Source organism: Eptesicus fuscus, chromosome 19 (genome assembly GCF_027574615.1).
Source record: "Eptesicus fuscus isolate TK198812 chromosome 19, DD_ASM_mEF_20220401, whole genome shotgun sequence".
Classification (NCBI taxonomy): Eukaryota; Metazoa; Chordata; class Mammalia; order Chiroptera; family Vespertilionidae; genus Eptesicus; species Eptesicus fuscus.
In genome coordinates, this window is record NC_072491.1 from 4748332 (window position 1) to 4761648 (window position 13317).

The 13317-nt window shown below is 45.3% G+C and overlaps 1 protein-coding gene and 1 long non-coding RNA gene across 4 annotated transcripts in view; one reads left to right on the forward strand and one right to left on the reverse strand.

Moving 5' to 3' along the window:
• LOC114228973 (uncharacterized) overlaps positions 1 to 13317 on the reverse strand; it is a 331688-nt gene that overhangs the window by 211752 nt on the left and 106619 nt on the right. The window lies entirely within an intron of this gene.
• The window catches only part of ADCY8 (adenylate cyclase 8), a 141830-nt gene that overhangs the window by 86927 nt on the left and 41586 nt on the right, over positions 1 to 13317 (forward strand). The window contains exon 8 of the mRNA XM_008159467.3: positions 5217 to 5414. Within this exon, the coding sequence (XP_008157689.2) occupies positions 5217 to 5414 (198 nt within the window). The remainder of the gene's footprint in view (positions 1 to 5216; positions 5415 to 13317) is intronic.

A 13317-nucleotide genomic window follows, 5' to 3' on the forward strand; every position in this document is an offset into this window, starting at 1 on the left:
AGACGAGTGAGAGAGGCTGGATTCTTGAAGGTCGGTAATTTGTAGCTCATTGGAACAAAATTAAGGGGAGCATCAATAACTAAATTTAAGTAGCAAATTTGTATAATATAAGTCTGAAAAAAAACTCAGACCTACAGCCCCCTACCAGACCTGAGGCCCTGAACCTAACTGTCCCCTATGCCTGGGCTCCTGAGCATTAAAGAGAAAAAAATCAACATGATATAGAAAAATGTTAGTTACATGCAAACAAGTGGTTAGAATTGTAGAAAATAGGTCTAGGCAAAGTACCGAAAATTAGGAGTCACCAGAGATTCGGAAATTACCGAAAAATCGGTACAGCGGTCTGGTAGATTTAAAACAAGAAACCCAAGCAACTTACAATATACTATGGCAAGTCTTCAGATCATGTCATTTTGCTATCACATTGATGAGATGCCGTAGGAACTTAACTCATTCATATCCATTAGCGTTTGGTAAAAGTGATTTCTGTTATATGTCACTTTGCCGCAGTTCCAAGAACTTATTGGCGGCGTTAAGTGAGGACATACTATACTTACCTCATAATCCTAAATGTAAAGAGCTACGTCAGAATCTTTAAAGAGATGAAAGTTTAGGTAATTATTATATTTCCATTTTATCCAAATTTCTGTTATGAAAACACACACATGCACAGACACACACAAACTCACAATTTCACTTTCCCCATGGCATTGACATTTCTGAAAAATCTACGTCTTTGATGTTCACAAGAACACTGAGTAGCTTAAGGTCCTGATATATGAGCTGAATTATTCACACTGTCACACAAGGTCATTTGGTCCGTGGGATAGTAGTCTCCTCTCCAGCCGATGAGATTGCGGCCCAGCCATTGCAGTGCTATGAGTATTTTGATTCCCACCTCTCGAGTGGCCCTGTAAACACACCATTCATGTGTCAGCCCCTCTGTGCCCAGCTCCTGAGCCATGTCTGGGCAGGAATCCTGCCTCCATCCTTAGGATCGCCCCATCCCTCTCTCATGACACCCTAACTCTGAGATGAGGTCGGTTGCTGGAGTTAGCATATCTGTTGCACACATGACTAGGGATGTGATATTTTGGAAGCTAAAAATTCAATTGGCAGCTTGCCTCAAGTCACGTGGCTTGAAAGTGGCCACATCTCAATGGAAGTGCGAGTTCTGTTTGGGCCAATTCTGCAGAAGTTTAATAGCTCCTTTTGATTAAAAATGGCCCAGGTGTATAATGAGTCAGGCGCAATCACATTTTAAACTGAGATTAGCATCTTTCTGAGGAACTCGAAGGACATTATCAGAGTAAGGAATCCTGAAATCGCTAACAGGAAAATGTCAAACGAGCTTTCCCAGGAATATGTGACCTACAATTGCTAAAGTGTTTTTGACTCACAAGACTGTATTTCTAAGAAAGGGCACCTTCAGCCTGAAATCTTACTGGGAAGAATTGATTTGCTTACACAAGCTGATTAAGGAATACCAAAGGTTTGGCCATCCATACAGTGATAGGACCTGTAGGAAAAGTAGGTTTTCATTGTATACTTAGGTAGAAGACAATTCCCAAAGAAAAGTCTTCTGGTCATAAACCAAATTATGAGCTTTAAGACGGCTCTTGACTCCCCCATCCCATTCCAATGAAGTGTATAAAAGGATATCCTACCTAGAACCTCTGATGATAATTTTCATGAGAACCCCAGACTCTCAGGCAAGACCCTATCTATGTTCAGAACTTGGCTTTGGAAGGGACTCTGGTCCTGTCTTGAGCACCTGTGAGTGAAGAAAAATTTCCTGAAATGCCTGAGGAGGGCATGGATCTCCGTGAGGACCAGTCTCAGGCTGCAATGTCTTTCTCTGAAGAGACTCATAGGAGAGGCCTGCTCAGTTACAAACTGTGATATATCCCAATGTTGACTAATTGGACCTCCCAACTATCTGAAAGCACCAGCTAAAGTAAAGAAGTAAATGTACATGTCTATTATTGTATATAAATGTAATATATACTTCAATTACACACTGAAACACGCATTTCCCATTTCCTTCCATTTCATCCATTTGTTTTTCTGATTATCTGACCAACTGCTTTAAGTTGCTTATGTGAATGAACACTCTCAACCTTTTTGAGGTCCATTTATGATTGGAATCATATCTGAAAGCTTATGCCAATTTTTAACTTGATCCCAACTTGCTCACACTGGCATTGTAAATCTTAAAAAGAGAAAGCCATAATCTATCAAGAACAGCTCATTGCAGTAGAACTCCAGATAGACAAATAAGACATGCTACACATTTTCTCAGCACTGCTTACAAATGAGTCACTGTGAAGATAGCCTGTGAATTTCAACAGCAGCAGCATTATTCCACTTAAGGTGAACACATGGTCAAATATTAGCGGCCATTACTAATGGAGGGGAGGGAGATCACAGGCAATCTCCAACCAAGGTCACCTCCAAAGCCATTCATGCTTTGCAGCAGTGCATTGGAGGGTAAATGAAAGCTTAAGGTTACCCTTCCTGATTCTAATTTGCTTGACTTCTCGCGTTGAGATTGGTCTTCCCTTGAGCATACACATAGGTCCTGAAGGTACGAGATACCAGAGAGATTGCTGGTCAAATAGCAGGCATAATTGTCCCATGTAACTGAGAAAGCAAATGACCAGAAAAGGGACCACTGAGCACTTGGTGCATATAATACTAGTGACATAACTGCAAGGAATAAAAATAATTGCTTGCATGAGAATTATCCACCTCAGCGTCACTGACATGTTGATGCAAGGGCTCCGTCCTGGCTCTAAACTATCACCTGGTGGCAATGATGAAAGAAAAAGGTTTTTCTCTCCTTTGAAAGAGCCACACAGACAGACAATAGAATTCAGTGAGGGTAGGGGACTCTGAAAGGAGGAGAATTATTGGTCTCTGCCTTCAAAAAAGAGGTCAATGGCACAGGCACCCAGGAAGCAACTTTTATTCCTGGTTCCCCAAAGGCCCCCCTAGAGACCAATGTCCATCCCTGACGACCTTTCACCAGTGCCCATCAAGAGGAGGAAAATGAGGACAAAGCTCATTAAATGAGTTATTCATTCAATTAAATGCATTCAATGCCAAGGACACATCTTTTGTTCTGAGATTACAATATTCTTGTGGGGAAAAAAATGTACCTTTCTTTTATGAAATGGGAGTCATGCAAGAGCACTGTAGCTGTGACCGTTTATATAAATAAGTCCCAAAGATGATTTTTGAAACTCCCCTTCCCTGTGAAACTCCAAGGTCCAAGAGCAACTGAAGGCATGAGGGACTGCTAGAGTGGATAATTAGCTCAGTTTAGTTCAAAGAAGTGCAACTGCAGGAGAATAAAAATTACACAGAGAGATGGAAATGCCTAACTATGAACGTGCCCAGATCTTTAGCTGATCTATGTCTGGCTGTTAGACCCACGGTCCAACCACCTGCTGGGAGGGCATCGTGGCATCTTCAAGCCAGAATGTATGCCCAAGGCAGCATCTTTCCCACCTCCTCTCAACACAGAGAACTAAAAGTTGTCATTTTCTGCACCTTTTATAAAATAAAGGATTTCCCCCCGAGAAGCCGATGGGAGATGCATCACGTGGTGGAGGTCCATCTCCTTTGCCTTCTGAGAGGCAGTTCTAATGCAGCTAATCCCAGGGGCCGAGCCCTCTGGCCCTGCGTGGATCCTGCTGTTCAATTTTCTGGAACACTGGTCCCTGTTTCCTTCTCTCCATGTAACTATCTTTTCCCCTGTGGTAGCCTCCCTGTACTCAGAGCTGAAACTCACTGCTCAGTGCCCAAGGGGCATATACTTCCCTTTCTCATGTTGGCACGTGCCACTCGAGGAGAAGAGGGTTCCAGTGAATTCTACCAGTGATGAAGCCCTGCTACGGAGTGCCTTAGAGACCTGGACATTAGGAGACACTGCCTGTCTCTAGGAAGGCTAAAATGAAGAGTCCGACAGTCCGCAGGAAGGGTCCTATGGACAGGCTAGAAGGTCCCCGACTCTGGCTCAAGTCAGAGGCTGCGACCCTTGTCTCTCGGATATAGGAAGGGTCTGGGCCTCCAAGGTGCTGTCAGCTCTCACAGGCTGCCAGTCAGTGAGCCCGTCACCGTAGCTCAGGCTAGCCTGTGGTCCGGCGCACGGCCACGCCGAGAGGCTGGCCGAGAACAGCAGCAGTGGTGAGTATAGCCCGAGGCGGGGAGTTTTCACTGCCCCACTCTGCAGAGTGGCACCACATCTTCTGCCAGAGACGAGCACCCCTGTTCCTCTAGCCCTTCAGCTCCAGTCCCCCCCTTTTTGTCAAAGAAGCTGTCTTACGTTGGAGCTGTAAGCGAGCATTGCATTTGGCTCCATCCAGCCAGTTGGTCTTGTCCCCTGCACTGAATTACCTACCGACAGGGGCCTCCCGGCCAGACCTGGAGTGTCTTCATAAGCTAACGCTATTTCCGCATCCACGTAGCCATACCCAGGGGCCAATGGGGTGGTCGTGCCTTTCACGCCTCCTGCTGTTCAACCCTGTGAACTGGAGAGGCTGCAAATGCTTGCATTTTTTTTTAATTTTTTATTTTTTTGCCTAAAGGAAATTAAACACATATATCTATATAGAAATATAGATATATAACGGTCTATGGGGAAAAACATTTGTGCAGCATAAAAATCTAACAATCATTATCAAGTTCAAGGTGCAGATCTTGACACATCTGGCTGGCTGTCCATGAGGAATGCTTAAAAAAAAAAATGCAAGCCATGGGTCCCCACGTCTCTCCACCCCCTTTAAAGGAAAGACCACACGAAAATGTGGCATCTACTTGGTTGGAGATGATCATTTCTGTGGGCCTTTCAGACTTATTTTACTTTCTGGTACTGGTACTGGTTCTCTTTCTCTCATACCAGAGATGTGCCTGGTTAGAGAAATGGTCTTGATTAACATTTCCAAGCCGACAGCTCTCCCAGGTACCTGAACCGCAGGAATTCAGTGCACCTACTCGGAGGAGAGGGGCGCGTCCCTCTTGATGTACTAACCGGCCAGGTGGTGTTTCTCTAAACCGACTGCTAACTTACCAACTTCTGTAGGTTTCACTGAATACAGCTGCATGGAATGCTATTACTGTTTGCAATGCAACCTGATTTAAAAACACTGCCTTTCTCTTTAACCCGAAGGGGACTAGCAGGTTTATGGTGTTTGCATGTGCTTTCCCCCTAGACTCTGGCTGCCCTAACAAGAAATTCAATAAATCTACTTCCAAACCATCTTGCACAAGCTTTGCATGTCCAGTCGGGGCCTGAGGAAATTAACAAGCGAATAGAACATACCATCGACTTGCGGAGTGGCGATAAATTGAGAAGAGAGCATATCAAGCCATTCTCACTGATGTTTAAAGACTCCAGCCTGGAGCACAAGGTAGAGCTGGGTGTGCGCAGCGGCCCCTTTTCTGAAGTCGATTGTCGTCCATGTCCGTGGGGCCAGAGAGAGGGCCGGGGGGCTGCGGCCTCGGTCGGTGTGTCTGTGGTTTGTCTGTCTGGTGTGGTTTGGTGCTGTCTTTTCTTTTCCTGTTTGAAAATCATGAGTAGACGGAAGGCCATGAAAGGAGAGGCCATTTAGATAAGGAAGGGAAAGATAAGGGGAGGAACAAGGAGCCCTGACCCCTGGAAGCCTCCCAGGCCTGCCTTGCACTTGGACGTCCCTAGCCCAGGTGACATTGGCGCTCACTTGCCTCTGCTTTTAGGTTAATCCTCATGGGTAGCAGCCACTGGAACATAATACATGAAGGCGCCGAATAACTTCATGCAAGCATTACTGTCTTCCTTAGATGACAGGGGACACGCATTCTCCCAGCTGTCTGCTGGTCCCCGGTGCAGACATAATAAAGAGAAGAGGAGCTGTGGATTCAGAGCTGGGTTTGAATGCCACCTCTGCTACTGCTTTGCTGTGTGGCCTTTGAAAAGTGGGGTAGCCTCTCTGAGCAGGAGCTGCACAGTGGGATAATGAACGTGCCTCCCTCACAGGTTGGTGTGGAAGGTTCAAAGCAATGCCTTGAGTAGGTGAAGTGTCCGAAAATGGCAGCCATCACCACATTGAGGGTGACTGCCTCTGAGGCCCTGTTCTCTCCCTGCTTCACTGGGCTGCGCCTGGCACTGGCGGAAGCCGGCAGGCCTTCCTTGACTGGGCACAGGAGGTCTGGTGTCTGCAGGAGCCTCTGGCAACAACAGCAGGGAATCTGCAAGCAAATTTCAGGATTTTGATCTGACCCTCTGCAAAGCTCCAGGGAGCGAACTTGTACGAGTTTGCCCGGCTTCCTGGGTGACTCTGCATTCCTCAGTGTGAGGAATGCACACCGCCGTGCCCATGCACCATTCCCAGTGAGGGTCTGATAACCACCTAAGGCTGCCAACTCCAAAATTAATATCTTCACCTGCCGTTCGCAGTTTGAAATGTATTGTGTCTGTGTACCGACAAAACAAAAGGAGGGGGAACGTTTTGCTTTACTCTATCTCCCCTCTGCCAAATGCCAGGCGGGCTTTTCTGATTTGTAATATAATCGGGGGCTTAAGGTCCAAATTAAATGCATTTTCTTCCCTGGTTGCTGCATTGAAGGAGCGAGGAAGAGCAGGGTGGTCTTGCAGAGAATCTTCTCCATTAGCCCAGTAAACGCCGGTGTCCAGAGCTGCACAAAACCCTGGTCTTCATTCTTGCTAAAGATGTACTTGATTCACTAATGACCTGACCTCAGCAAACAGAATTTCTAATTTTCTTTTTATTAAATAGCATCCACATCGCATCTGCAGGGACCTAGTGCTGGAGCAGGAATGGACCTGGGAGGCACGGGGTGTCTGAGGGTGACTTCTGTGACAGGGGAGATTCTTCTAGGAGCAACAAAGGGCAGGAATGCCCCACCACAGTCCAGCCTTGTGCCATGTGGCGTGTGGTCTGCATTGCATGGGGTCCCTGGGGTGAGGGCAGTGGGGCACATCAGAAAATGTTCATCCCCCCCCCCCATCTCACAGAGGCATCCCTCACTGACGCTTGCTCGGGGACCCTCTCTAGGGCTGCATTACAGCTGAGAGGGGATATATATGAAGTAACCATCATTGGGTGTTTCCCAAATGCCATATACTCGTCTAAGCTGTTTGTACTAATAGACCAACAATGAAGAGTATGGGGTAGATGTTACTATAAGCCTCATTTTCTATTTGATGAAATAAAGAGGCAGGGAAATGACCAAGAAATGCCCAAACTCGAACTGTCAGTACAGGGGCTGTGACCTAAGGCCACAGTGACCTCCGAAACCAGTGTCTTGTCTCTCCCTGGAGCCCCGGGGACTTGCCCTCCCAGGCCCTTGTATAAGAAGACTGTCCTGTGTTATGTCCATCCTCTCCTCTTCGAACCTCGGATGGGGTGCGAGGCCTGGAGCAGGGGTTGGAGGGCGAGATTAAATAGGAAAGGGTCCTAGGGCCTTAACCAAACAGAGCAGGCCCTTCAAATGCACAGGATTCTGCGCCCTGTGTTTATATATGTCCGTTTACTGCATCCTCAGAAAAACATTACTATCCCACTTACAAAAGAGAAAACGAGCCTCTTAGAGGTCAAGTAGAGGTCACAGACCTCAGAACCCCACTGCCATACTTAATGGACTCTGAGCTACCACCACCTTGGAGCTGTCCCACCTACTACACAGACTAAGAAAGATAAATCGCCCAGCATGGGGAGTTGGGTGATTTATCCCCACACCCCCACCTGCACTCACAGTAAACTGGGCTTACACCTCCAGGGTAAGGATGGGCAGGAAAAAACCTACCCAGCAGACAAGAAAAGAGGGGAAACCCATATTCCTATACCCTAGAATTGATTAGATGGGGGGGAAAGAGCTCTCCAAGAAGTTCAAGTCCAAAAGGCAATCCGCATAGGTTTGCTGCCTGAGTTCACACTCTAAATGTGGTCTTAAAAAGCACCTCAGGCAGAGAATGTATATTTAAAGCAGTCCCTGGTTGACACTGCCCCCTGCTGACCAGCAAGAGCAATCGCAGACCTCCCTGGAAGAACGCAGAGATTTTAAGACTCCAGGGATGACAGTAAGACGCAATCTGATTTCAGACACGCTAAAATGTGAGGGCTGGTTAAGTATCTTAGAGTTGGTGAAATATATATATACAGAATGGGTGACACCAAAACCTTTAACCACTGCCCTATCCTGCTTTTGGGGAGCAAGTTTGCACCATAAAAGCATGTTTTCTGAAAGGAAAAGTGGAAATGGCAATGACCTCACCCTGGGGAGGTTTGTGGGGAACAAAAGGCTTTACTGTTTCAACAATAAAAGGGTATGTAACTAAAGGTTATATAACTTTATTGTCTCAACAGTAAAAGGATATATAACGAATAAAAGTCTCCAGCTTTATTAGTGAGATGTCATTCAGACCTTTCCTGACCACATGTGCTTATAGCAACTGGCACACCTACCAGCAGCAGCGTGTGCAGCAGGCCTTTCGTGTACCAACCCCCCCACCACCACCACCACCATGCTGCTTAACCACTTGTTGGGTGAATGCAGACTCACATCAGGGAGACTATTCGAGGAGACGCCTCGCCCTGTAGCTGGTCTCAGGATATTATTTTAGAGAACTCTAAGCCAAAGCACACAGGTCAGTTTTGATCTGATTCTAAGAAGCAGTGCCTCAGGAGAGAAGAGTATAAAGTTCCACATATGCCCTGCCGTGTCATTTCAAAGTCACACTCACACATACATACATGCACGCTACACATATACATGCATACATACATACATACACATGCACACATGTACACACATACATAAACCTTTATGAATACACATTCCTACACCTATACACACATACACATATTCATATATATACATACACACATACACTTATGCACACACATACATGTATACACATGCATGCATACATACACACATATGTACATCTACACATGCACACATACATACACACACACATACACACAGAGGCATCTTTTGAGTTAAGCTTCAGAAAAGTGCACTCACAACTCGGGCAGCGTAGCCACGTCTGGGCAGCACATTTCCCCACCTCTGTCCCCGGGTCCCGCATCTGTGAGCTGGGAGGGTTGAGCTCCCCATCCTTCCGCAGTCAGTGCTGTGAGCCTGTGAATTCCCTATGACCACAGTGACCATGTGTTGTGGTTTGCCTGAGATGGACCTGGTTTACACCTTTTTTCTCAATAGAACTTATAGCAGCACCGCCTTGCAGGCTCACAAATCACCCAGTGTGGATGCAACTCATGTGACCCAGGTCTCGGGCCTCAGCCAGATCAGAATTAGTGGGTCTCACCATCTTCACATCCCAGCAACCACACGAGGGCTTTCTGGGTGGATGAGGAAGGGGACCTAATCCAGTCCTCCCAGATTTTCCAGAAGGATCCACTGCCCTCCTTCAGCATTAGGCTGAATATTTCCTAAGGGACCTTACAAATCTCAGGGGCAAACAAAAATTAGATCTATGGTAAAGAGATGTAGGAAACCAGACATGTTTTTCAAATATTGTCGATCATATTGGACTTTTTCTTTTATTATATATGACTTATTTCTTAGTAAAAAAAATGCATTTTCATTACTGAAAGCTTATACCAAACATATAAGGCAAAACGATGAAAATGACATCTTGTGATCCTACAACCCAGGATAACTACGCACTGTTAGCATTCTGGCACTTGGCATGCTGGTCTTTCACGAGTGTGGTTCTGTGTACATATCTTTGCTATTGGTTTTACTAAGTGGGACCATTTTATACATATGCTTTGTACCATAGTGTTAAACATTCTTTGCTTGAGCTTTTCCCCACATTATTAGGTTACAAAGAAATTACTTTGTAACTGCACACTATTCCATTCCATGTTTTAAACATTTTGGGCTTTTTTTCCCCTCAATTTTTCACTATTATAATTTATAAATTACATGGTGATGGCCATTGTCATATTGAAATCATACATCCATGCATAATTATTTTCTTAGGATAAATTCCTAAAAATGAGATCAAGAGAATGCACATTTTTAAATACTCTATGTGCATTCTGAAATTGTCCCCCAAAATATGACTGTTCTTTTTAAAAATCACCAACTTGATAAGAGACAAGCAGCATCTTCCTGTCATGTTTTAAAATTATTATTGAGGTTGATGCCTTTCTGTATATGTTTTTTTTTAATATGTTTTTTAATTGATTTCAGAGAGAGGAAGGGAGATAGAAGCATCAATGATGAGAAAGAATCATCAATTGACTGCCTCTGTACACCCCCTAATGGGGATCGAGCCCGCATCCTAGACATGTGCCCTAATCAGGAATCAAACCATGACCTCCTGGTTCATGGGTCGACCGACACTCAACCACTAAGACACACTGGCTGGACTGTATTTTTTTTATGTATTGATCTTCATATTTCTTCTTTTGTGATTTGCACATCTGTCTTAACTGCCATCTTTCACTGTGCTCACCTCTGTCTTACTGATTTGCAAGTATTCTTCATATAGTGAAGAACTTAACCCTAGAACACTTAGAAGAAGGTGATGTTTCTCAGTCTCTGGTCCTTATTTCTCTTCTAGGACAAGGCTCTGAATGAAGCTTAGGATGAGGAAGACGATTCATTATTATTACTTAAAAAAAACCCCCAAACCTTTAGTGCCTTAAGAGAGCTTAATATCATAGAAACACGTATTTGGAGTGACTTCATTCAACTTCGTGTTGAATTCTGTTGTCCTGAGTCTCTGGCCACGTTTCTCTGTCCTGGGCTGCACGTTAGGACTTGGACTGGTCACTTCCTCCTGCCTTCTGAGGAACACGGGACTAGTTGTCACTCCCATGGCCTCCAGGCTTGGGGACTGGACCAGACAAGGAAGGAAGAGTTCTGCCAAGGATGGGAGGTTTGGGGGAGGGGGAGCTGGAAGAGTGGTGGGTTGGAAGCTTTATAAAGTCCTGCTTGGGATTCTCCTAGTCAGTCAACCACCCTTCCACCCCCCAACCCCCCCCCCCACACACACACACACACACTACCACCCCACCCCCAAGGCAGAGCACAGCATGAGGAAATACAGTGCCATTAAGGGTCTTCTTTTATCCCTGGGGTGAGATCCTTCCAGCCTCACACTTCTGGGGCTCTCCATCTTACACATGTTAGCTCATGTCTTTGTGAGTCTACCAAACGTGAGGAAATCCACGTTTGTGCAAAAGCGAGGTTACTCAGAAAGAAGTATGCCGTGAGAGATTTCCGCAGCCACACCTGTCACTCATAGATCCGCTCTGGTAATGACTCTGGCTAGACACTAGACACTAAGCTAGGGAAGACAGTCTATTTCAAAATGCGAAATTAGTCCCTCGCACTTTTATTGCAATTATGCCTTTTACCCAAATGGTCTAATTTAAGGAGGCTCTAGTCATTGCCGCACTACGGTAATGCGTGAATTCACAATAGAACGAGGTTAACTTTCCTCATTCACTCATGAAAAATGAGCGGATTGTCCCTGTTGAGGTTCTTCTTTAATTTAACAAACATATTAATTTATGCTAATGAAAGATATGCTAGGAAATTATCTCTCGCAAACTAGATTTATCCAAAGATGAAATGGGTTCTCAAGTGAGTGGTTGATTTCCCCTATCATTGGAAATGTGCAGGCAGGAGCTAACGGCTCATTTCTGAGAGATTTTACTGAGTGAAACAGGCATTAAGAAGGGTTAGACCAAGGCGACAAATACAATCCACTCCCATAAAATTCTGTAAGCGCACAGGCACACTTGGACAAAAGTATGGCTGCAGCTGGCACCGTTAACGAGAGAACTGCTTTGGCGAGAAGCATCCTACATCTTGTAGAGCTGTAAGTCCTCTTTATCTCGTCGTCGGAGGGGAGAACCTAGGCGTGGAGGGTGATTTTCCTCCCCCACACCTACGAAGACTTCCTGGGTTGTCTTAGACACAGAAGCACAGAAGACTAGAGACTCTGTCCATCACCTCTGTAGGTTGGCTTCCCTGGCCAGCCCTCTGTGGGTAAAGAATCCAGATGGGCTTTTCCTTGTGTGATCAGATCCGTTTTCCTGGCTTCCTTGTGACAGATCCATGCACCCACAGATGCTCAAGGCTCTGATGTCCTCTCTGAAGATGCCTTCCAAGAGCATCCACGGCCAACATCCCCAACATCCCCTGTCTTACTTCCTTGGGAGGGAACCCTGTTGTCAATCTGCTCAAATCAAGTCAGAAACTTCCATAAACCACATCAAGATACACTACTGTGTGCCCAGTGAAGAAAATGGCCTGTCCTTGAAAATAGCAAGGTAGCAGCAGGTGGAGCAGCCAAACTCTCAGGATTCCCTACTTATAATCTGTAAAGTCCTGGTTGAGTTATTGAATTATCCTAACCCTCAATTTCATTATCTGCAAAATGGGGATATGACAAATAGGATCTCCCTCCAAGTGTTGTCATAATTAAATGAGATCATCCATGTAAAACATGTAGCATAGTGCCACCTTGCAGTGGGTGCATAATGCATGAATAAACAATAGAACAGAGGTTAAAATTCCCTAATTATCTATCATTATCACTCAAACTTTTTATATTACATTTTGGCCAGTTCCTGAAAACCCTACAGATTCAAAAATAATAATCAAATTCTAATCTATGCTCTCAAAGGAAGCCCTTGTAATTGATGTCAAGTGCTATCCCCTTTTAATTGGTCTGAACCCCATTTACAGCTGGCTCAGGTACCGCCTCCAGGGGGTGGCTCACAGGGAGACACTGACGGGGGAAGATCTGGAGGCAAAGTAAGTCTTCCCACTTTGTCTTCCCCAGTTTGCCATGGGAAGAGAATGAAAAACGTAAGATCTTATGCAACTGTATATTGGATGCATGATGATCATCTAATATTTGGAAAGTCGTCAGAGACTCAGGCATGGTATCTATAGGAAAGGACCTCCCAGGGGGAGAATGGGCCAAGAATGGAAAGAACGCTTTGCAAAGGAGTGAGTTCTCAGGCAATGGGAGTGTTCAAGTTGAGGGTGTTCCAAGGCCTAGGACATCCTGCCCCAGCTCAGAGAAGAGAAACCCACTTCCTCCACCAAAGCAGAGCAGGTCCCCTGGAGATAATCAGTAGGCGTTTGAGTCCATATCAGGGGTGTTATGGAAAGGATTCCTGAAGGCGGAGGCCCATTATAACTCCAAGATTCTGTGACAATGATAGTAATGATGAGTTAATGACAATGCCAATGGTGATGATGATAATGGTGAAGATGAAGAAAAGGAGGAAGAGCGGGATTAAGTACACTAAAAAGTAT